This window comes from Gobius niger (genome assembly GCF_951799975.1).
Source record: "Gobius niger genome assembly, chromosome: 1".
Lineage (NCBI taxonomy): Eukaryota > Metazoa > Chordata > Actinopteri > Gobiiformes > Gobiidae > Gobius > Gobius niger.
Window position 1 is genome coordinate 40849754 of NC_136852.1, and position 25554 is coordinate 40875307.

At 42.5% G+C, this 25554-nt stretch overlaps 2 protein-coding genes across 2 annotated transcripts; both read left to right on the plus strand.

The window, feature by feature from the left end:
- Window positions 1–1865: 1865 nt before the first annotated feature.
- LOC306974274 (uncharacterized protein) lies at window positions 1866–13733 on the plus strand (the record flags this gene model as incomplete). The annotated part of the gene is made up of 8 exons (XM_079571452.1): window positions 1866–1936; window positions 2067–2130; window positions 2309–2374; window positions 3735–3854; window positions 6792–7048; window positions 10463–10534; window positions 12043–12332; window positions 13419–13733. Exons 1-8 carry the CDS (start codon window positions 1888–1890, stop codon window positions 13731–13733), a joined length of 1233 nt encoding a protein of 410 aa, XP_079427578.1. The 5' UTR covers window positions 1866–1887.
- Window positions 13734–19456: 5723 nt separating this feature from the next.
- Window positions 19457–24132, plus strand: srp19 (signal recognition particle 19). The gene is made up of 5 exons (XM_079569069.1): window positions 19457–19634; window positions 20732–20807; window positions 21713–21784; window positions 23434–23542; window positions 23738–24132. The coding sequence occupies exons 1-5, from the start codon at window positions 19597–19599 to the stop codon at window positions 23866–23868; spliced, it is 426 nt and encodes a 141-aa protein (XP_079425195.1). The 5' UTR covers window positions 19457–19596; the 3' UTR covers window positions 23869–24132.
- Window positions 24133–25554: the final 1422 nt, after the last annotated feature.

Sequence of the window (25554 nt, forward strand, 5' to 3'; positions counted from 1 at the left end):
CATTGAAACGAATGGAGGTCAGTGTGACCTACAAAGAGAAATGACCAGATCTTTCTAAATATTCAAGATTCTTTCATCAAAATTTCAGTACACATTGATTTAACATATTTCCATTAGTTGCATGTGTTAAAGCATCATTGATTGACTGCGGAATTCTTCCGCAGTCAATTATTGGTTTTCATGTTCTTTATTATTATTCCTCTTCCATCTTTTTCCCGATTTTCTCCAGCTTTCAGCACCTTCATGCTTTGTGCAATTTATGCAAGTTATGCATCAAAACGTTCCGCATGTTGAGGAGAAGGGTGCTATTACTTTTGGGACTTCTGCAACTTACGGTTTTTCCGCAATCGGCCAAAATGTTGGAGATTTTTCCCATTGACTTATAATGGGGCTGCTGCAAATCCATGCTTTTCTGCACTTTTTTCTGCATTTTATGCAATTTCTGCACTTTGTGCATGTTCAGCTTCTGCAACTTGTGGGTTTTGAGAAAAAATTGTCCTTCTGCAGTTTTCCAGTTTTTTTATACGAGAGTTTGAAATTTTTGCATTGGTGTGTATGGGGGGAATCCAGCCAATGGGGAGACTCCAGGACTTTCAGCCATTTGTGCAGCTTCTGCCAATCAAGCACTTTCAACAGTTTGACCAGTTTATGGAATATAAAAGTTTATGCAATAGTAACAATTTATGCAAATTAACCACTTTATGCATTTTAAACCGTTTATGCAACTGAAGAGTTTATGCCATTTAGGATTTATGAATTTTAAAGAGTTTATGCAATTTACATAATTTATGCAAATTATCCCATTCATGCATTTTACCACTTTATGCAGTTTATACAGTTCATGAAACATGACATTTTATGCATTTTACCAGTTTATGCAAATTAGATTATGCAAATTAAGCAATTTATGCAATTTGAACAGTTTATGCAATTTCTACATTCGCTTCCCGCAATTCCGCAGTCAATCGCAATGGCGCAGCCATTGCATTTCTAGTTTTATATTTTGGCTCCTTTAGTTCATTTTAACATTGGAGGCTAGTTTCAGTTGTGTCAGTGGGCAGAGTAAACAAAACTAGTGATAGAAAAATGTGGTGGAGTTTGAAAGATCACAAAACTTTGAGCAGCAAACGACAACAAGACCCTCTTCATGTCCACCTCCTTCTCCACAGTGTCCACAGTGTTTGAAAGGTGTTTGTTAAATTCTTGCATATTGAAGTTAAAAGTTAAATGTTGCTGCTGCGGGAGTAAATGAAGACCGATTCTCTCCATTTCTACACGAGACTGAAGACAATTATCCTGACCAGGCCATCTAATTTCAGCCAAAAAGGCCATTTGCTGTCCTGCTCTGAAAAATGATCAGGGCAAAACCCGGTCACAGATATTGGGGACAAAAATGGCAACTCCATTTTAGAAATCTCCACATACCTAACATGTGCCCCATAAAACCAGAGGCAAAGCATCTCACTCTGAAGGTGCCTAAATTTATTCAAATAGGAAGAGTTTAAATGCAAAGAAAATCCCCTCTTGTTGAAAATGCCTTTACATCTTTGGTTTGTTACATTTCCAATCTGTAATTCAGATGTGTGTGAGTGTAGCACAGGCTGATCAGCTGCTATTAGATTAACAAAGCTTGGTTCATTTGACACAGAGCTGTATGTTCTTCCGTATGACGTGTGTGAACTTCACTGACACCGTGATCTCCAGTGGCAGCGTTTATAAAGTTTGATGCACCTCCACAAACTAACCTCAAAGGAGCCTCCACTGAGTGAAGTTGAAGCACCACAGCGTGAAGTTTGTCGAGGAGTCTGAGCTGGGCTACACATGTCACTCATTTAGCTCTGATGGTGAATCTTTCACAGGTAACAGTGGATCAGGTTCAGGACTGAGATGGGTCGATACAAGGATTTCATGATGGAGTCTGCAGACCGGCCTCGAAGTAAGACCTGTATCTTTATGCCAACGCTTTGTTTACGATGCTGTGGCGTCCTCAGGCTTTTTATTTTGACTCTCTTTGACTGATTTGAGTGACCTTCTGCTGTTGATAACTCTGCTGCTCTTCTTCACAGGAGAAGACTCGCTTCTAAAGAGGTTATTGAACGTTGTGGGAGAAGACTGCGCAGACATCGTCAGGTCACTCACGTCATGATATTAAACACCAGGGATGCGCCATAATATCAGACAATAATATCGGCCAATAATTCATGTTTCGGCCAATAATTCCTTTCTCTCGGCGGCTCCGCTGAGTTAAGGATGTCTCTTATTTCTTTTTTGTCTGCGTAAAATCTCACCAGAGTGTGTTGTTTTACAGTGAGACGTCTGACTCCGATGACGAGGAAGAAGAGTTCTGGCACTACAGTCCTGGACTCCACTGGGAGTAAGTGTTTTTCTTCACATGAGGAACAGGCTCTAGCAGGGGGCGCTCTGCCAGTGATAACCTCTTCACCCCCCCAGTAACCAAGCACATTTTGTCCAGTTTGGCCCATAGGCTGTGAGCTTTTACATTTGGGTAAAGCCAGAGTAACACGTTATTTTTTGCACTTTTTTGTCACCAGTTTTGCCGTGTTTTCATCCTCATTTGCGTCTGTTTTTTGTCGCTATTTTTCCACTTTTTCCCCAGAAGCTTTTAGATTTGGGTAAAATCAAACTGGGGAAAATGGTTTCAGGCGGGGGGTAAGAGGTTGATTATGAGCATGCTGTTTCTTAGTCCTTTGGTTGATTTGTATTTGTCTTGTTTCGCTGTGTTTTTTGTACGTAAAGATTAGAGGGAACTGGACTTGGAGGAAGAAGTTCTCCCTCCAATTGTACTTGAGTACGAGTATTAAAGTATCGGCGGCGTAGGGTTTTTGAAGTGGAACAGTTTGCAGTGGGAGAGAAAGAGGTGGAAAATTCTCCTGAAATTTCCCGAAAATGTGTAGAATCTTTCACTGTGAACTTGAGGCTGGAAATTTGAGGCATTTTAAAAATGTAAAATTATCACATTTTTACTGAATAAACTATTCTTTACCCATGAATGATGTTTTTGGACCATTTTGAGTGCCGTGAGTCTCAGAGTCACATAAAACACAAACTTTCCTAATCCTTGTTTATTCAGTTTTGAAAAGTGGCATCTGTTGCATCAGGATCAGGCGACTCCAGCCTAATATCCCTGTATCCATTATGTTTAAAGGAACAGGCCACCGTTTTTCCATACTGAGATATGTTCTTACCTGAGCTTAGAGAACTTGATGCCTACCCTGGTCATATCTTAGTATGGAAAAAGGGTGGCCTGTTCCTTTAAGAAATGATGAGGGAGGAGGGGCATCTGACACTTATAGAAAGGTTAAAGGAATAGGCCACCGTTTTTACATACTGAGATATGTTCTTACCTGAGCTTTGACGGGTTCTTTAGGACCTGTCTGATCTTCCCCCGTGCCTTCAATCACGTAAACACAGCGCAGACGGCGTTAGCATTTAGCCTCTCCCTCTCTCCACTATAGCTCCAAAACAGGTCAAGATAGAAGCTACCAAGCTCTTCCACGTTTTCCCTATTTAAATATGGTTACGTGAAGTGTTCCACTACAAAGTATAATTACACAAAATTAAACAATGTGGATTTTCTAAGTGGATAAAAGGGGGAACTATATTGTAAGGCGTAATAATACCAGGAGTAGTTCGAAATCCGTGCAGTAATCTTCACTTTACTGTACGGATGCCAAACTACTGATAAATGAGTTCTTGGTTCTGTCTCTCTGCAGTGATTTCTCCGAGCTACATGCAGCAGACGACATAGAAGAATACCAGGAACCTGCAAAAGAACCTCCAGAAGAACCTGCTACAGAAGAAGCTACAGAAGAACCTGCAGCGGACCAGGAAGAGTATGTGCTGTTTTACTGTTGCATTGGCTGGTTTCTGACTGTGGAATGTTCTTAGAGCAAGAGCAAATATTCCTGTGCCCATTATTATTATTAGAGGCCAATATTTTGCAGATAAAAAGCCGATATCTGGGTCAATGACATCTTATTTCCGATAAAATATATAAATCTGTGTTGTGACTCCTAAGTATTGAAATATGCATGCTTGATATTTTGTTTAATGGGTTGCGTTTACGTGACATCACAACATTCTAAAGAGCCCATAGTTTAAAATTGAGATGGAGCAACGGAAAATTCCATGACGATAACGGCGGTAATTGACAAAATACAGATTTGTTTTTTTTTTGTTTTCAGTCATTACTGGAGGAATCTACATGAAACAAAAACAAAGTTCATTGTCACATACGAACAAATGTCCAATTAGGTGTGAAAAAGTGGTGACAATATTCGAAAACATGAGTGTGATGTTGTCCAGTAGAAAGGACTTTCAGACATAAAAATAACATCACAGGTTTGTGAATCCAATCACTGTCAAATACTAATGAGCAAAAACTTTTGGTTTTGGAGATTTCTTACAAAAACTGTATTTCTCCCATAGAGCTGTATTGGCCGCTGCCCTCCACCTGACATTATCACATTCTAAATTGTGATCACCCCCTATTAAATATTTCTAAACTCACCATTCAGTCAGTCACTAAAATTGTCATATGGTTCGACGGCAAGATTATACAGTAAAAATTCAAAATTCTAACGTAATGCATGATGATATTTTATTCTTAATCTTTGAAGTAGCATTATTATCCTTTGCAAAATAAACACATTTTTTGTAGATTTTATGCCTCCCCATTTTGCTATATGCTATATACACTGCTCACAAAAACTTAGGGCACACTCAACAAACACAATGTAACTCCAAATCAGTCACATTTCTGGGATATCAGACTGTCCAGTTAGGAAGCCACGCTTATTGTGAATCAGTTTCACTTGGTGTTGTGGAAATTATACAGACACAGGTGGAAATGAGCGGCAATTAGCAAGATCACTCCAAAAGAGGAATGGTTTTGCAGGTGGTGACCACAGACCATTTCCCTGTCTTTGTCCTTTGTACCGTATATTTGGAACACTTTTGCATTTGTCCAGTGTTCTCACCACTAGAGGTATCATGAGGAGCATCTACAACCCACAGAAGCAGCTCAGGGAGTGATGCTCATCCAAAATGGCACGTCCATTCGCGCTGTGGCAAGAAGGTTTGCTGTGTCTCCCAGCGCAGTGTCCAGAGCATGGAGGAGATACCAGGAGACAGGCCAGTACACCAGGAGACCTGGGGGGGGCCGACCAAGGTCAACAACCCAGCAGCAGGACCGCTGTCTGCTCATTTGTGCACGGAGAAACAGGAGAAGCACTGCCCGAGCCCTACAAAATGACCTCCAGAGGGCCACAAATGTGCATGTTGGTCCTCAAACGGTCAGAAACCGACTCCATGAGGGTGGTATGAGGGACCGACGTCCACAAGTTGGGCCGGTGCTTACTGCCCAACACCGTGCAGCCCGATTGGCATTTGCCCGAGAACACAGCGATTGGCAGATTGGCCAATGGTGCCCTGTGCTCTTCACGGATGAGAGCAGGTTCACCCTGAGCACATGTGACAGACATGACAGAGTCTGGAGACGCCCTGGAGAACGTTCTGCAGCTGCAACATCATCCAGCATGACCGGTTTGGTGGTGGGTCAGTGATGGTCTGGGGAGGCATTTCATTGGAGGGCCGCACAGCCCTCCATGTGCGAGCCAGAGGTTCCCTGACTGGCATTGGGGACCGGGATGAGATCCTCAGACCTATTGTAAGACCATATGCTGGTGCTGTGGGCCCTGGGTTCCTTCTGATGCCTGATGATGCCAGGCCACATGTGGCAAGAGTGTGTCAGCAGGTCCTGCATGATGAAGGTATTGGTGTTCTGGACTGGCCTGCCCGTTCCCCAGACTAAAATCCAATAGAGCACATCTGGGACATCATGTCTCGGTCCATCCATCAACGCCACGTCGCACCACAGACTGTCCAGGAGCTGACTGATGCTCTAATCCAGGTCTGGGAGGAGATCCCTCAGGAGGACATCCGTGGTCTCGTCAGGAGCATGCCCAGGCGTTGTAGGGAGTGCATTCAGGCACGTGGAGGCCACACACACGACTGAGGATGATACAGACTCGTTTTGAGGAATTTCTACAGAATTTGGATCAACCAGTGACCTGATTTGTTACTTTGATTTTGAGTATAATTTTGGATCCAGACCTCCAGGGGCTGAGAATTTGATTTCCATTTATCATTCTTATGTTATTTTGTTCTCAACACATTGCCCTACACTATGAATAAAGATTTTCATCCGAAAAATCGAATTGATTGACATCTAGGATGTGTTTTTTGAGTGTGCCCTAAGTTTTTGTGAGCAGTGTATAAGTATGCTATACATGCCTTTCAGTCATGTGACCTTTGTTGTTATGGCAGCCATTTTGAATACCGAAGTAGCATTATCTAGTACTACCAAATGCAACAATATCTCTACTCTACTATGAAAATAAAAGACAACTGATTGGCTGTGATATTTGTATGTACTCGTATTTATTGCTCAAGAAGAAAACCGTAAAAACACGGCCCCAGAGACGCACGTTTATGTGAAGACACTCTGGCACTGCCAAACGAGAGCATGCGGCTGCATCAGGGGAAAGAAAACAGCAGGTGCTTTGTAAAATGTAAAGAGTAGAAAATACAGATACTTGTGTTTCAAAAGTAAGGAGTAAAAGTAAAAAGTCACGAGGTAAATTACTCAAGTAAAGTACAGATACCTGAAAAATCTACTTAAGTACAATAATGGAGTACAAGTACTTTGTTACTTCCCACGTCTGGTCCTCGGTCAGCACTAACTTCTGTCTGTTCCACTTCAGCTCCAGGACCCAGGCCAGATGTTCTGCTCTGGAGAAGCTGTTACAGCAATATAAATCCTCGGAGTGTGTCAACGAAGCTCTGCTAAAGTTCACTGATCGCGGCCTTCATGAGGAGGCCAAGGTTCTGCTGAAGTACGGGGCCGACCCGAACTACATAGGTTATGCAGGTGAGGGGTCACAGAGGTCACACATTTGCAGTTTCTTTCATCTCATTGACCTTGAGAGAAGAATGTTTCAGACGACTCTCCGCTGCATGTGGCTGTGTACAATGGAGACCCAAAAATGGTGGCGATTCTGATGTTGAGCGGAGCCTCAGCCACACAAAAATCTGGAGAATCTGTGAGTAAAGGCCAGAAGCCTCTGGTTGTTCCAGTTCTTTAGCAGTTCTTGGTTTACAGTACCGGCATCTTCTTGTGTGTTTGCAAAAATGATAAATGTGTCCTCTCAGAGCAGTGCAGACCTGCGGACATGCAGCATTAATCCACTTTTACTGTCTGAATCCCAATGAAATCCCAACTGAATGTGTTGGAGTTAAAGTGTCACTCTCAGCAGAAATGTGCTGAGAGTGACACTTTAACTCTCAGCATATGTGCAGAAAAGGACATGGCTGGAACATTAGGACATGTTCCAGCCATGTCAAATAATGCACATTAATTGTCCGCATTTAAATGTTAAGTTAATGTTGTCCGCATTTAAATGTTAAGAGATCCCACAGTGCTGTAAATGGGTGTTTATTTGGTGAAGATTGGTCAAATACTCTCGGAGATATGGTCTTTAAACAGCAATCACAGCGCAGGGGCTGTATGATTTTTCCAAAAATAGACATTGCAATTTTGATTTAATTTGGATTTTGGTTCCCCTTTTACCAATAATTAATATTAATAATGTTATCATCTTCCCTTCTATTTACAACCGATTTCAGGGCTCGAAAATTAACTGTTTTTAGTTGTTGTGTAATTATACTTGTGGATGTGAGGTGACCTTGAGTGTCTAGAAAAGGCGCCTAAGAAATAACATGCATTATTATTATTATTATTTTTCTTGGTTGCACTTGTGCTCCTAATTCTGAAATTTAGAAGGGATAATAGGGTAGAAGGGAATTTAAACATATCAAATGCCACTTCTACCATTCTCTTTCATTTTAGATTATTTTAGCTGTTTGCATCGATTCAGAAATCTACTAAACTCATATTTTAGCACTGTAAATGGGACACCAGATTTTTTGCGTCCCAAGCTCTGACTTTCTTTGCTCCGCCCCTGCTTCACCGCACTCATCGTCTCCCCGCTCTGTGGAGGGGCCGAGAGAGGGACTTGTAACTAAAGGAGGGGCCGAGAGAGGGACTTGTAACTAAAGGAAGGGCCGAGAGAGAGACTTGTAACTAAGGAAGGGCCGAGAGAGGGACTTGTAACTAAAGGAGGGGCCGAGAGAGAGACTTGTAACTAAAGGAGGGGCCGAGAGAGGGACTTGTAACTAAAGGAGGGGCCGAGAGAGGGACTTGTAACTAAAGGAGGGGCCGAGAGAGGGACTTGTAACTAAAGGAGGGGCCGAGAGAGGGACTTGTAACTAAAGGAGGGGCCGAGAGAGGGAAGTGTAACTAAAGGAGGGGCCGAGAGAGGGACTTGTAACTAAAGGAGGGGCCGAGAGAGGGACTTGTAACTAAAGGAGGGGCCGAGAGAGAGACTTGTAACTAAAGGAGGGGCCGAGAGAGGGACTTGTAACTAAAGGAGGGGCCGAGAGAGAGAAGCGTTACGAGAGGAGGGGCCGAGAGGGGGAAGTTTAATGAAAGGAGGAGCAGACAGAGGGAAGTGCACCGAAAGGAGGGGCCAAGAGAGGGAAGTGTAACTAAAGGAGGGGCCGAGAGAGGGAAGTGTTACTAAAGGAGGGGCCGAGAGAGGGACTTGTAACTAAAGGAGGGGCCGAGAGAGGGACTTGTAACTAAAGGAGGGGCCGAGAGAGGGACTTGTAACTAAAGGAGGGGCCGAGAGAGGGAAGTGTAACTAAAGGAGGGGCCGAGAGAGGGAAGTGTAACTAAAGGAGGGGCCGAGAGAGGGAAGTGTAACTGAAGGATGGGCCGAGAGAGGGAAGTGTAACTAAAGGAGGGGCCGAGAGAGGGAAGTTTAATGAAAGGAGGAGCAGACAGAGGGAAGTGCAACAAAAGCAGGGGCCGAGAGAGGGAAGTGTAACTAAAGGAGGGGCCGAGAGAGGGACTTGTAACTAAAGGAGGGGCTGAGAGAGGGACTTGTAACTAAAGGAGGGGCCGAGAGAGGGACTTGTAACTAAAGGAGGGGCTGAGAGAGGGACTTGTAACTAAAGGAGGGGCCGAGAGAGGGACTTGTAACTAAAGGAGGGGCCGAGAGAGGGAAGTGTAACTAAAGGAGGGGCCGAGAGAGGGAAGTGTAACTAAAGGAGGGGCCGAGAGAGGGAAGTGTAACTGAAGGATGGGCCGAGAGAGGGAAGTGTAACTAAAGGAGGGGCCGAGAGAGGGAAGTGAAACTAAAGGAGGTGCCGAGAGAGGGAAGTTTAATGAAAGGAGGAGCAGACAGAGGGAAGTGCAACAAAAGCAGGGGCCGAGAGATGGAAGTGTAACTAAAGGAGGGGCCGAGAGAGAGAAGCGTTACGAGAGGAGGGGCCGAGAGGGGGAAGTTTAATGAAAGGAGGAGCAGACAGAGGGAAGTGCAACGAAAGGAGGGGCCGAGAGAGGGAAGTGTAACTAAAGGAGGGGCCGAGAGAGGGAAGTTTAATGAAAGGAGGAGCAGACGGAGGGAAGTGCACCGAAAGGAGGGGCCGAGAGAGGGAAGTGTAACTAAAGGAGGGGCCGAGAGAGAGACTTGTAACTAAAGGAGGGGCCGAGAGAGGGAAGTGTAACTAAATGAGGGGCCGAGACAGGGAAGTGTAACTAAAGGAGGGGCCGAGAGATAACTAAAGGAGGGGCCGAGAGAGGGAAGTGTAACTAAAGGAGGGGCCGAGAGAGGGAAGTGAAACTAAAGGAGGGGCCGAGAGAAGGAAGTTTTATGAAAGGAGGAGCAGACAGAGGGAAGTGCAACGAAAGGAGGGGCCGAGAGAGGGAAGTGTAACTAAAGGAGGAGCAGACAGAGGGAAGTGCAACGAAAGGAGGGGCCGAGAGAGGGAAGTGTAACTAAAGGAGGGGCCGAGAGAGGGAAGTGTAAATAAAGGAGGGGCCGAGAGAGGGAAGTGTAACTAAAGGAGGAGCAGACAGAGGGAAGTGCAACGAAAGGAGGGGCCGAGAGAGGGAAGTGTAACTAAAGGAGGGGCCGAGAGAGGGAAGTGTAAATAAAGGAGGGGCCGAGAGAGGGAAGTGTAACTAAAGGAGGAGCAGACAGAGGGAAGTGCAACGAAAGGAGGGGCCGAGAGAGGGAAGTGTAACTAAAGGAGGAGCCGAGAGAGGGAAGTGTAACTAAAGGAGGGGCCGAGAGAGGGAAGCGTTGCGAGAGGAGGGGCCGAGAGAGGGAAGTGTAACAAAAGGAGGGGCCGAGAGAGGGAAGTGTAACTCAAGAAGAGAGAGGGAGAAGTGTAGCTAAAGGAGGAGCAAAGTATAAAAAACAACAGAGGGATATAATTCTGGTCTGGCCAGGGTTGCACTCTGAGGGACTGGCTGTTTTATCTTCCGACTGTGACTGTTGAGTTGAGTCAGTGTGAGATGATGGTGTTGTTTCAGGGACGAGTCTTCTGATGCGGCTGGTGGAGCAACGGGAGAGCCTCGACGTCCTGGAGCTGCTGCTGGAGAAAGGTACTCTTCACATGTTTCTCCTTAAAGCAACAAATAATTATTATTGTTGGCTTAATCAGAGTTTGGTAAGTCTTGCCTGGTGCTTGTGCAATCTATAACACCCGTGAGCTTGGAGTACGTCACCACACCCAATCTAACATCTGATGGGACTTAAAGGGACTAGGTGCAAGTTGGTCATTTTTATGCTCACTACTGCCACTTCAGGTCTTAAGCGTAACTGCAGATTCGATATCAAGCTAGTGCATGACGGCAATTCAGACCCGCTTTTCATTTAATCAACTGACAGGAGTAATTGGGAAAAAATGGAAACAAGTAATTAATTATGGAACTACTAAATTATCGGTTTGTAAATCTCCAATAAGAAACTCTAGTTGGCAAAAAGGAACTAAAATAAATAGAAAAACTTATTTTTCTAATTTTTATTTAATATAGAATGGGAGGACTTTTTTGACTGCCCGTTGCCATGGGATACAATATTCAAATTAATCTACAAGACTCGATGTGCAAAATCGTTATTTTCAAATTAAAATCATAGACAAAAAAGAAACTAGAATAAAATAAAAATAGTTATGCAAGAATTTGTAATTAATGAAAATGAGTAGAGTGAACTGTTGGAGACTGGTACTGTCAATGGACCAGCAACACAGTCCTGTGTGCCACGAACTTTGTTCCTTGCGATGTATATTGTGAGCCAGAGTATTGATACTGTAGGTAACAGCCCTTTTCGTGTGAGTGTGAATGAGAGTAAATGGGGGTGGAGGGAGGGAGGGTTTTTGGTTTGGTGCACTACCTGTAAGTGTATCTTGTCTTGTGCTTTTATGTTGAATGAATAATAATAATAAAAATAAAAAAAATTCAGACCCGAATTAACACCTTTCTGAGTGACAGTGCAGGATTTTAGAGGCAGTTGTGGTGAACAGGTCTGAGCTCATTCTACACATTCGGACATGGCTTGAACATGTCCTAATGTTCCAGCCATGTCCTTTTCTGCACATATGCTGAGAGTTAAAGTGTCACTCTCAGCAGAAACTCCAACACATTCAGTTGGGATTTCATTAGGCCAAGTTATTTGTGTACATTTTAGAGAGTCCTTTATATACAATAACACCCCTCCCCCTTTCCTTGATGCCTACCCTTTCTAAAGACATTGTAGCCTTGTAATGTTACCACTGCTTGTGGGGAAGATGGTTTGAGCCAAGTTTCTGAAAGTCCCATGAAATCTACATTTGAGTTAACGAGAAGATGCTCCAATTGTTCCCTCTTAGGGGCCATACTGCGTATGTTCAAATGGCCACCCATTGTTTTTTACACTGTGGATCCCATGTAGTCCTGGCTTGATTAAGAGTCTGAAATAACTTGCGATGCTTTTTAAATACAGTTGAGGGTTAATCTCCGCATTACATTAACTAAAGCACCAGGTCACAGCAAAACAAAGGAACATGGAGAGAGTCAAAGGTGAAGCAGTGGAAAGTAACATAGGTAGTTACTGTTGTGGTTGTTTTCTGCAGGAGCGGATCCCAACCTTGTAAAATACCTGGAGTCGGAGCTGTGCGAGTTCTTCCAGGAGTTTCTCCGTAACTCTGAGGCGGAGCCTGAACACATTGACTACGGCGTGAAGGCGGTGCGTCTGCTGCTGCGTCACGGCTTCAGGATCCATTGCTGTGGAGACTTTAATCCAGGCGAATCTCTCCTGGAGATGAGCCTGGAGGACTTCGATCGCCTGTTCCCACTGGCTCAGCTTCTGTTGGAGCAACTGACCCCATGTGGACCAGAAGATCACTGCTATCCCCGGTTTGAGGTCAGTCACAGCATCATTTAGACAGTTTCTGCTTGGATTTCTTTGCAGGATGTCAGAATAACCCTTGTGTTGCCTTCGCGGGTCATTTTGACCCGCTGTTACGTTCGGGGCATTTGGATGCAAGGTGACACAAGGGGGCGCCCTTCCAACCAGTGTTAATTTTGACAACATATTTTAATTTAGTCTTAGTCTTTTGACGAAAATGTAATTCGATTCGATTTTAGTCTAGTTTTAGTCAAAAAAATATCTTCAATTTTAGTCTAGTTTTAGTCGACTAAAATTGCAAGTAAATTTAGTCGACTAAATTTAAGACGAATTTAGTCGACTTTGCTTTTATAATATTCATTATAATCATATTTTATCCAGGTCATCGACTTCATGGAGCTGCTCCACATGAACAAAGCTCAGAGCTGATCCTTTGGCAGAGAATTTACATGATCTTAGGCTCTTTCAGACGCTCAATAGAAGTTTGGATGATTTTAGTCTCTCCTTTTCATTTTTATTTCGTCTCATTTTAGTCGACTAAAATATCTGGACATTTTAGTCACAGTTTTAGTCTCATGAAAAACTTTTAATTTAGTTTTAGTCCAATTTTCGTCGTCAAAAATAACACTTTGACTAAAATTAAGACTAAATATTTTAGTCGACGAAATTAACACTGCTTCTAACCTTCTCAGTGTAAATGTGAGTTGACTTTCTTCAGAGTGAGACTTTAGGTCAGACACCATGAGTGACAGTAACATGACGCTACTCAATTTAAATTCCTTTAAATTGAGTAAATGATTATTATTGGGGGCCCTGAGGGGTTTTCGGATCGATAAGGGGGCCACGATGTCCAGGACTTCGGGAATGGCTGTTCTATTCCATGTGATGTAACAGTGACACAGACGTTTACTTCGCGAGACGCAAGAAAAAAGTAAATATATTTCCAAAGGAAAATGACTAAATGGAAAAGAATCAGAAAAGTCACTTTAATCTGACACTGGTCTGGAAAATGTCATGTGTAAGATTACCCGTTACTGAGTGACTCTAATCTGATAACAAAGTAACTCTAAGTAATCATCAGCATCACTCCATCTCTTCCAGACCCTGCATTATCGTCTCACAGAAATTCTGCGTGACAGCTCCGAGGCTGCAGTGCGCCCCCTGGTGGACAAGGCCAACGCGCTGCTAGACCTGCTCATAGAGTGGCCGGAGATGAAGCGCTTCACTCTGAGCCCCCTGCAGGATGGCCATCAGGGGGCAGAGTGGGCTGTGGACACGGTCCCCGCCTCGCTGCAGGCTTTGAGCCTCGCCTTTGTCCGCCGCGCACTCCTGCCCCGCCCCCTGGAGGCCAAGATCGGGGTCTTACCCATCCCTAAACTCATCCAAGACCTGCTGAAGCCTGTGAAGCTGGGCTGAGTGGGGGTTCCTCTTGGTTTCAATACAGGTCAATTCACTTTAACTTACTTTTTTTTTTTTAGCTTTTAAGCTGGTTAGGGTGGTTTCCCTGTGTAGTTAGGCCACTCAGAGTGGTTTTCTGATCGATTCACACTTGAGTCTGAGGAATCCTGCTCTGCCTTTATGTGTTCTGTCTCGGATCTAAACATATCCCCGCCTCCTGATAAAGACCACAGTCCTTACCTCGCCAGCAAGCTGAATTCTCGCGGTATTTGTGAGTTTTCAAACACGAGAATCCATCTTGAACCGCTCCTGCTGTCACTGTTCGGACAGAAACAAAATTCAAAGATCTGTCAAAAAATCGCGATCTGCTGCAACACATAAAAAAAACACACATCATTCTTTTCAAAACTACTGCTGTTTACATGTCATGGCCAATAAAAATATGATAAAATGTAAATGTTAGAGTGGTATTAGTTCAAGCAGACACTGTTTAATCATTCTTGTGATTTTAATAAAGATCGGACCACATTTAGTGACCAAATTGTGCAGAAATTCCACATGGTGCACTTTTTCCTCCCACTGAACTCGAGGGTGTTTTAAAAGGTAAATCCAATTTCTGCCCAAACTCACTTTTTATATGGAAAATGAACATTTTTTTGTGAAATTTTTTGTTCATTCTTTTAACACATAGAGTATGGAAGCCCGTTTCCGCCATGTTAAAAAATAAAAGCCCAACAGGAAGTCGAAATTTCTGAAACGGGCTTCCATACATAGAGTGCCAAAAACGGAAAAACTCGTTTTTGCATTTGCCTAAATATGAAAAAAATAAAACACTAATTATCTCAGAATCTACAAAAAAAAACTGTGATTTTGATCCAAACTAGCCTCTGTTTAGCTTAGATTTCTCAGGAACCAAGGTACGTAGAATTTAACTACGGAGAGCTTGGAGTCTCACCTTTCAAACGAGCCATAGCATGTGTCCATAGCTAAAACATACACTGCGTTCCAAATTATTATGCAAATTGGATTTTTGTGTCAAAAAGGTAAAAAAAAAAAAAAACAATAATGAAACTCGTGGATGGTATTGTGTCTCGGGGCTCTATGAATCACTGACATTAATCTCAGAGACCTGGGATGATTAGTTTTCAGGTTAAGCCCAGTTAAGGGAAAAACTACTGAAAAAGGATGTTCCACTTTATTACGCAGATCATCATTTTCAAGCAATATGGGAAAGAAAAAGGGACTTTCTGCTGATGAAAAGCGTGAAATAGTTGAATGCCTTGGTCTAGGTATGAAAACCTTCGATATTTCATGAAAGATTAAGCATAATCATCCTACTGATAAGAGATTTGTGGATGATTCAGAGCACACACAGGTTTTGTGCCGATAAAGGCACAATATGGACGGTTTCTGCCAGACAAACACATAAGATTAAGAGAACAGATGCCACAAAGCAGCATACAGGTATTTGAAGCTGCTGGTGCCTCTGGAGTCTCCCGAACATCAAGGTGTAGGACCCTCCATAGGCTGCAGCTGTGCATAAACCTTCTATCCGGGCCTCCCCTAAAGGGTTAATTGAAGCTGATGAACAGAAATGGCTGCAGTGGCTCAGAAATGCATGAAGACTCTTTTTCAAACAGTCTTGTTCACTGATGAGGCCGTGTGACCCTGGATGGTCAAATCAATGGAGTAGTGGATGGTTGGTGAATGGCCACAATGTCCCAACAAGGCTGTGGCGTCAGTAAGGAGGGGGCGGAGTCATGTTTTGGGCCAGAATCATGGGGAGAGAGCTGGTCGGCCCCTTTAAGCCCTTTTAGGCTCCCTGAAGGTGTGAAAATGACCTTTGAAAAATATGTGGAGTTTCTGACTGACAACTGTCTTCTATGCTACAAAAAGAAGAGCCGTGCTTTCCCGAACAAAATCCTCTCATGCATGACAACGCACCATGTCATACTGTAAAGAAAACCTCTGCATCACTGGCTGCTATTAAAAGGAGAGAAACTCATGATGTGGACCCCCTTCTTTCCTGACCTCAACCCTGTTGAGAACCTTTGGAGCCTCAACAAAAAAAACTTCTATGAGGGTGGGAGGCAGTTTTCATCCAAACAGCAGCTCTGGGAGGTTATTCTAACATCCTGCAAAGAAATCCAAGCAGAAACTGTCCAAAAACTCACAAGTTTAATGGATTTAAGAATGTTGAAGCTGCTATGACACGAGGGCTCCTATGGTAAAATATAACTTGACCTGTTAAGATTTTTTTTGATTGAAATAGCTTTTGATTTCAGTAAATATGACCTCCTAATGCTACAAATTCAACAAATGACCATTTTCAGTTAATTACAAATGTATTGAAACGATGAGTTGCATAATAATTTGGAACAGTGGATTTTGAGGTTTTTACTATATTTATTTTTGAAAAAAATACTGTTATCACTAGGAAATTTTTTCCACCACATTTAAATGATCCTCTACCAGTTAAAGACTTGAAAATTATGCTGACTCTCATTTGAGTTGACAATTTAGAAAATCTTAGAAAAATGTCATTTGCGTAATAATTTGGAACACAGTGTAGAATATGCTGTGGTGCTACAAATATCATGAGAAACAGACTGGTCTGGCACTCAATGTGTTAAAGGGATATTTCAGAATTTTTGACATAGGGCCTCATTTCCTAGTTATCCAGAGTGTTGCTGATTTCTGGAGATATTTTTTTTATAATTCATGCAGTTCTTGTGTTTGAAGAGTTTCGTGGTGCTAGGCTAATGCAAGGCTAGTGCATTTCTACGATATCAGCTAGAAAACAGTCTTGCCTCAGTGCACCTGAGGCAAATCACTTATAACGCCAGACTTAACGATATAAATGTCTGTAATAATAATGTAAATAATAAATAATTTTAACCATTTTGCATTTAAAATACCTTATATTTGAGCAGCATCTGCTTCATGTTTGTATAAGCTACGCAGCGGCGCAGGGTTCTCTCTCAGAAAATATTCCATAAAAATTGGATCATTCATGTGATGCAGGTCAGTTATGTTCCAAAAATGATTCTATGGACACAGACATTTATACGGTTAGTCTGGTGTTATAAGTGATTTGCCTCAGGTGCTCTGTGGAGCGGGTCACACTGTTTTTAATGCAGGCTAGCTGATACCATAGAAATGCGCTAGCCTTGCACTAGCCTAGCGCCACGTAACTCTTCAAATATAAGAACTGCAGGAATTACAATAAAAAAATCTCCAGGTATCAGCAACACTCTGGATAACTAGGAAATTAGGCCCTATGTCAAAAATCCTGAAATATCCCTTTAAAGGAATAGGCCACCGTTTTTACATACTGAGATATGTTCTTACCTGAGCTTTGACGAGTTCTTTAGGACCTGTCTGATCTTCACCCGTGCCTTCAGTCACGTAAACACAGCGCAGACGGCGTTAGCATTTAGCCTCAGGAGTAGTTTGGCATCCGCGCAGTAAAGTGAAGATTATTGCGCGGATTTCGAACTACTCCTGGTATTATTACGCCTTACATTATAGTTCCCCCTTTTATCTACTTAGAAAATCCACATTGTTTAATTTTGTGTAATTATACTTTGTAGTGGAACACTTCACGTAACCATATTTAAATAGGGAAAACGTGGAAGAGCTTGGTAACTTCTATCTTGACCTGTTTTGGAGCTATAGAAGAGAGAGGGAGAGGCTAAATGCTAACGCCGTCTGTGCTGTGTTTACGTGACTGAAGATTAAGAACATATCTCAGTATGTAAAAACGGTGGCCTATTCCTTTAAAATAGGCAATAAAATTATTATTGATATTTTTTAAAACTTTAGTAGTTTTGTGCAGAACAGAGGAGGATTAACATAATTATGTGAAAAAAGTTAGAAAAAATGTTCATCTGCAATATGCTTACATCCCTCAAAAAAGTGGCATGAAATGCCGTAAACGGGTAAAGTACAACACAGCGTCACATGTGGTCGTCCAGGTCTTCTCTGTCGTCGAGTGAGGTCACGGTCATCGTCGTCGAGTGAGGTCATCGTCTTCTTCGTGGTCATTGAGTGAGGTCATCTTCTTGATTGTCGTCGAGTGATGTCAGGTTCGTTCGAGATGCGGTTGCGGCTCGCCTGGATGATCGGCGAGAGTAGCCGAGTAGTTTATTTGTCCAGATCTAAAGTGTTGCCCTGAGGAGAGAGGAAAGGAGGGGGTCACATGTTTGTGCTGTGATCAGAAACGTGCTCCTCGCCCCCTCCCCTCTCCTCTTTAGATATAAACAAATAAACTATGACTGAAACTACTAAAGTTTTGTATTGCCCCTAAAATAGAGCTCATGCTCTTACAGAACAACTCATGATTTGTTTTATCTCACAAACTTGAACAAACAAATGGGAAAGTTTTCTCTGATGTTGACTGATGTCTCTGGAGTAAAGGAAACAGAGCAGGAGGTGAATGACTTTTATTTAGGATCAACTTTAAATGAACGCGATATCTGAACCAGACTGCGTGATCTGAGGCCAGTCTCGTTCTCTGCATGTGGAGCGGTCGGATGGGCTTCAGACTTTTTTCTCCGCCCCCGTTGGGTCGGCAACTCTCACCGATCATCCAGGCGAGCCACAACTGCATCTCGAACACACCTATTTTCCCTCGGGCATAGGAGACCCAGGCGACCGAGGGCGCCATCTGCTGGATTGGGCGCTGAACTGCGCTTGACTTTTGAACCCCATGGAGGTCCATACTCCCGCCATCTACAACATTGGTGATTTTCGAGCATAACTTTGGACCAGAAAGTCATAGAGACGTTCGGTCTTTTGTGGTAGAAATGTTCATGTTCTCAAACGAGCCCTCCCTGGTCCTTCTATACCAGGGGTTCTCAAAGTCAAAAGGTCCGAAAAATATAATTCACAAACGGCAAAGGTCCGAAAAATAAAACGCCAAAGGTCTGCAAAGTGCATTCTGTCATTGCACTAAAACGGAAAATATTTAAAGGGGGGGTATTATGCAAAATCGACTTTTTCAAGCTTTCCATCATGGCGGCCATTTTAGGGATAGGTTTGCCTGAGTCCTCCTAGGAACGCCCCCACCTCCTGGAGACGCCTCCGAGCTTTTGTCACCAGCCGAGTAACCAACCACTGCTCCTCAGCAGAACCCCCTCCCCACTGATGCCACAGACAGCGTGTGGAGGGGGCGTGTCCGAAAGGGTCAGAGGTTCTTAAAGAGACAGAGGCCTATTTCAAGACATTCACTACAGCCATTTTGAGAGAGCAATTTTATACAAGGCAGTTATTCTAATTTACTGCATTTACAGAGCAACAGAAGGTTTGGTCATCATTGTAGTGTGATATAGACTGGTGCTGTGTGACTGAAAAAAGCCCCTCTTCAAATCATCGTGAAAATGTATCCGGAGGTTCGCATCCCAGTTTGAGGGAAAATCCGTAAATCTATTTCAGAAGTTGAGGTTCCTCCTCCTGTTTGACGAGGCACATGTTCTCTAATTTATTAATGAATAGATGATCATGATATAATATAAGTAAGTGCTTTGTCATTGTACAGGCGCACAACAAAATAGTTGTAATATATAACAATAATCATAAAATTAAAAAAAACTGGCCTTTTGCATATCCAAAGTGTGTCCAAACGGATTGGGAGAGAATAGATAAATGGAATAATTGTAAATTAATAAATGAATATTATTATTTTTGTTAATAATAAACCAGCCTTCAGCTGTAGGCGGCGCTGTTTCGCTCCACTCACCGGAAGTCCAGCTCATCCTCCGGTCCGCGCGGAGGGAGAGCGGCGTGTTTGTTTGGGGCAACATTTACGGCTTTATTCCGCCATTTCTCCCCTAATGTCACCGCTTTGAGCCAGAGTTTGGAGCTGAAATCACCCGTAGCCATGGCTCACCTCACGCAGAGCCCCGCGGATAAAGAAAGGTGAGAAATAAGGGACCAAACAAACCAGCTAGCATTGGGCTAAAGCTAACGACGCTCCGCAGACTGTGAGAAAACTGGGACTAAAACATTAAGTTATCAAGTCATGGCTTATTTTGTACATTTAGAATCGTGTTTTGGTCGTATTTGATCAATGCATAACAATGTCAAGGCTTTTATCGTCCAGAAAATCTCGTTTAAACACGACTTAGCATCGAGTTACAGACCATTTACGCTTCAAAACTGCGGAAAATCTGTAATTAAAGGTGACGTTTGTGTTAGAGCGTATGCACGTCCTCACATTTGTCATGTTTACGGATTCTACGTTTGTCATGTCGAGCCATAACCTTTGCTATCTTAGTGAAAGTTGCCCAAATGTAGACTTCGTATGTCCTGCTCTTTAGAATGACGTGTAACTGAACTGATCCACTTTCTGACCAAAGAGTCTCTCGCCTGGTTATGAAGGGTCCGTCAGCAGCTCCTGTAAAGAGTGTGACTGCAGGAGACACTTTAATCCTAAATGTCGGGGGCAGTGACCGAGCCACAGTGTGAGGGATTGTAAAAATAAAGACAGCACGACCCGAAGAAGCGCGCGTTTGTAACTTGTTGCCAAACAGCTGTGACAAAGACACAAAGTTTAGAAACGGGCTTCAAATGTTCGACTAACCGACTGTGAGTGTGACTGGTGACGGACCACTCAGTCGTTTATTAAAGATGGAAACTCCAAAAAGTGATAACGCCACTACAACTGGAGGAAAATAATCAGTTTAGATCAGTTTCGTAGGTCTTAGCTTTCAAATGATGCATTACTCTGACCCATGGGCTGTAAGCTCCAGTCGAAAAGTTTTTAGCTTTGGGTAAAACTGCACTGGAGAAAATGTGCTCGGTTAAAGGGATCTTTCAGGATACAAGAACTGCATGAATTACAAAATAATATATCTCCAGAAATCAGCAACACTCAGGATCACTAGGAAATTAGGCCCTATGTCAAAAATCCTGAAATATCCCTTTAAGGCGGCGGTTAAGAGTTTAATAATGCAGTTCATGATCTGGCTTCTTATGAACTTTGTGATGATGTTGTCTTTTTTGTGACCCTTCAGGTTCATCTGTTTGTACCCGATTTACATCAACAGTAAGAAAACTTTGGCCGAGGGACGGAGGATTCCGGCGGAAAAGGTCAGTAACTTATCATCAGGGCACCGTTACTTTTTGTCCGATACCAGTACTTTAACGGTACTTTGTTTCTGATGCCTATACTGAAATCGTTGAGAACCAGAAAACGGAACAATAGTGTGAGGAAGAGCTTCACATTTACAATATCGGCTTCATCTGCAATGTCAAGAAATGTGTGGAAAAATGGGAGCAATTTTGGCAAAAATAAGGAATAGTTTTGGGGGGGATGGGGAATAAATAGGTAAAAATTGGGAGAAATATAGAAAATATTAGTAATAAAATTGAGCAAAACGATGATAAGGCAAGTAAAAATTAGGCACAAAAAAATGGGGCAAAGATTGGTCCAAAAAAAAAGTGCACTAATACAACCAAGCTTCTTGCTTTTAAAGGAACAGTCCACAGTTTTTCCATACTGAGATCGAGCTTCGACGAGTTGATGCATACCTGTCTGGTCGTTGTGCGTTGGCTCAGTCACGCAAAACGATTTTGTTCGCATTTGGCCTCTCCCGGCATATTCCTATAGCTCTAAACGGAGCGAAGTTGGAAGCTGCCACACTCTTCCACAGGCACACACAAAGACCAGACGGGTACGGATCAACTCGTCTAAGCTCAAGTAAGAACATATCTCCACATGGAAAAACAGTGGCCTGTTCCTTTAATCCTGTCCCTGGACCAACAGCATCAAAACTTGGATTTTTTTTCATTTCCTGCTTTAATTTTTCCGATACCAAACTGGTATCATTTAACGGTGCCCAGCCCTACACGTGAATGAATGTTTTCTTCACAGACGGCGCTTTGGGTCACAGTGGAGGTTTTTATGAGTGTAGTTGTTCCTGTTTTTGTCCCTGTTTTGTTCCTGTTTTTGTTCCTATTTGTGATCTGTTTCTGGTTTCTTTTCTTCCCTGAAGGCCGTGGAAAACCCGTCGTGCACCGAGATCCGAGACGTTCTCACGGCCGCTGGCGTCAACGTCTACGTGGAGGTAACTCTTACACCTTTATGAAGCCGCTGCACAGCGAAGGGGAGGAAGGGGATTATGGAGAGAGTGCTTAAAAATCAGGAAGTGAAAGGACTGGATCATTAGCTTCTGCTGCTTTAGAACAATGTGGTATAATTCAAAGTGCAGGGCGGTGTCAGCGATGCATTTGCAGTGGATTATTTAGAATAGATTACAGGACAGTTACTTTCTTTTGATTTTAGGAAAGTAACTATGTAATTACTCTCAAAGGAGAACATTACACATCTCTCCGTCATTAAAGTTCTGCTTCATCTTTCAGAACATTAATATTTAAGATATGTTGTACGATCAGTTGTGCTTCTATCTGTTTCTCCTCCAAAATACAAATGTATATTTAAAGCTCTTTACAGCACGGTTCATGTAACACAGCACCCGTGCTCCGAGCGTCGCGATCGACAGCTGCGATCTGTGCGCTTTTGTTTTCCAGTTAGTAACAAACGAAGCCTCGATCCTTTTAATCATTTATGTGAAAGTATTCGAATTGCTCAGAATTAAGTCCAATTTATTGTTTCATAATAGAAACAAATGTTGCTGATTCATGAACTTACAGCTTTTTACAAATAGCTTGGCTCAAACAAAAACAAATGTTTTCCTCCTGTTTCATTTAACCCAGAAATCTCCCTTTGTCTCGTCCAAACTACCAAACCTGGAGCTGTTTCTGCCAAAGAGATTACAGTAAACCTGGCCATTATTGAGACCAAAGCAGATTGTGATTTTGATCACATGTCGATTAATCGCCCAGACCGAAACGTTAAAAACTACATTTTAAGGCAAGTGGTCAGTATACGGTAAATACCTGTTTGAAGTATTCTTTCTCCCCAACACCAGACTAGCTTTTTCAAGCTAATTTCCATCTGTAGTCCTAAGATCAATGTAACTGTGTTAGCATTAGCTACATCTGGTACAGAACGTCTTTTCTTTAAGGTGAATGTATTTTGCACATCGTCCCTTTCAAATAAACTAAAACTAAACTCTCCTGTTGAGAGTAGTTTTAAGCCTTAATCACATTAGAATTAGAATGACCTCAGGTAAAAAGTAAATGTTACTGACGTCCTTGCTGTTTTTATTCCCATGCCATTCCTCAGTGATTTGGAAGGTGAAGATTTCCTTAATTTATTAGTGTAATTCTGAAAACTCCTCAGTCTGAAGTGATTCTGAATCGACATGTCGAAGTTTGGAAAGTTTTTACCCAGCGTAATAAAGTCTACAGGCAACATCGAGTTCAAGCGTCTTTTTACCAGTTTATTTATGTCCGCGTTTAGGCTGTACTATCAATATCAAACTACAACGTTACAGAGGTGAACCGGAAGGGAAAGTTTGGAAGACGTTTGGTGGACGGAGGAGGAGCCTCAGAACGAAAGGAAACTGCTGTTTTATGTCAGCGCTGAATCCCACAGACCTGACGCTGATGATGTTCACTGTAGGATGCGCCGTGAAGCCAAGCTCACGACAAAACCTGAGAGTCAGCGCTCCCATCACGAATAAATAAAAGACTCATCCAGTGTTGTTGTTTATCCATCGTTTCTGGAAAAAAGTCCATAAAAATGAGTGAATTGCTGACATTACTGATGCGTGTGAATAGGGCTTATGTCGGTCTGGTAACTGTTTTTCAGAATAAGATGCATCCTCGAGAGTGGAACAGAGACGTGCAGTTCAGGGGCCGAGTCCGAGTGCAGCTGAAACAGGCCGACGGAGAACTGTGCAGCGACAAGTTCAGCTCACGTGAGTCTAATAAATACTTACTACCACAAAGTACAACGACAAAATGTAAATAATGTGTGGTTTTATTTTGTGTCAGATTAGTTCCAAAGGTTTGCTCAGAGGGATTTAGGATCTGGTTTAGTTTTAGTTTTACTGACTTCTGAATGGCTGCAGTGTCTCCCTGACTCTGACCCTACGTTTCCCCCGTGTTTCCAGGTAAAGACGTGATGTTCTACGTGGCGGAGATGATCCCGAAGTTAAAGACGCGCACTCAGAAGAGCAGCGGAGCGGACAGCAGCTCGCAGCCCGGAGACGGAGGCAAGAAGAGCAAGAAGAAGAAGAAATGAGCCGCGGATTCATCAGTTTTTATTTTGGAAGAACGACTCATTTTCAAACCTCAGTGAAACAACAGAGACTAAGACTATTTCATTTGGAAGGAGAGCTTCCTGAAGTGCTGATATTGATTTGTGCAGCAAGAAAGTTTAAATTCAGTGCTTTGTTACTTTAGCTTTGAATGAAATAAACACGGAAAACAAAGGTCATGTCCTCAGTGCTGTACTTTTTACTTTTCCTCTGCTCCATTTAAAGATATATCGAACACTTTCTGCTTAAAAGATGTATTGTTCTCCTTTGAATACTGAACGGCCTCATTACTGATTCTTTGAAATAGTGGAGCAACATCTGTTTTATTCTTTAGTATATTATAAACTCCGACATTTGTGGGAACACACTGTGCTGATCTAATAAAACATATTTATCAATGTCATGAACTTAAAGGTGAGCTTTCCAGCGTTTCTGTAACAGTGACAGTTACCTTTTGTAAACTCCACTATCCTGAAGGTTAGGGCTAGTTTGTAAAACTTCAGTATCCTTAGGGCTAGGGTCATGTATACGGTCAGTTTGGAGCGTCTGGCCTATCTCATCCTGGGAGAAAAAAAATATCGGGGCCTGGAGGGCTCTGTCATGCTAATGCTAATGAGGCTGGGACTCTGCCCAGAACAGGTTAGTTTGGGACTGTTCAGGTCTTTATCTAGTCTGCAATCTACTTTTAAACATTAGTGTCGCTGACGAAGCCTTTTGGATGAGGCAAAACGTCCTACACTTTAATGACAAAGTACAGACAATGGACAACTCCTGAACAACTGAGAGCCTACACAGACATACTTTCACTCGCAATGAAACCAAGTACTTTGAGCTCCTTTGACGGAAGAGGAGAAAATGTGACTTCATGGATAAACTATACAGGTGAAGGAAGTTTTTTTTTTTTCAGATTTGGGGGACAATAATGTCAAATAATTGGCTTTTTTTCCCTTTCTGACAAATAACAGCTAAGCGTTAGTGTCATACTGCAGTTTTCTAGATTATCAGTCGCTCCACATTCAGCCTGCAATGAGAAGGCAAAGTATCTGGCTGAAGAGTCTGCGAAACGCACTCATCAAGAAACGATTTCACTGTTTGTCTCTGAAGTTTGTGCAAAAACGTCACTAGAAGAGATGATGTAAATTTGAGTAAAAGTAGTGCCCTAAATAAATATTAAATTAAAAGTTTAAAAAAAAGTACTTGAGAGTTATTGTTACTGGACTGTTAAATCATATAAATTATGAGAAACTAAACATATAATTAAGCTTTTGTGACTTTACACTAAACTACTCACAGTAAATGTCACATTGATATTTTTCCACTTTCATTTTGCTCAAAGTGCTTTACATCAGAGAACCTTCACATTCTCATCCACACTCCAGCATCAGACTCTGGAGGAGAGGAGGTAAAGTGTTTTGCCCAAGGACACAACGACAGTGTGCAATTTTGTTGACATAACACGCATATGGTCTACATCAGGGGTGTCAAACTCAAACACACAGTGGGCCAAAATGTAAAACTTGAACAAAGTCGCGGGCCACCATTGAACAAATGAACCTTTTAATATGGACCCAAACAAGATTTGCTTTAACATTGAATATGGAACAAGCAACCCTTATTACTGTACAATATATAACTTAATAGTCCAGATATGCAAAATCTGAAAAAAAAAA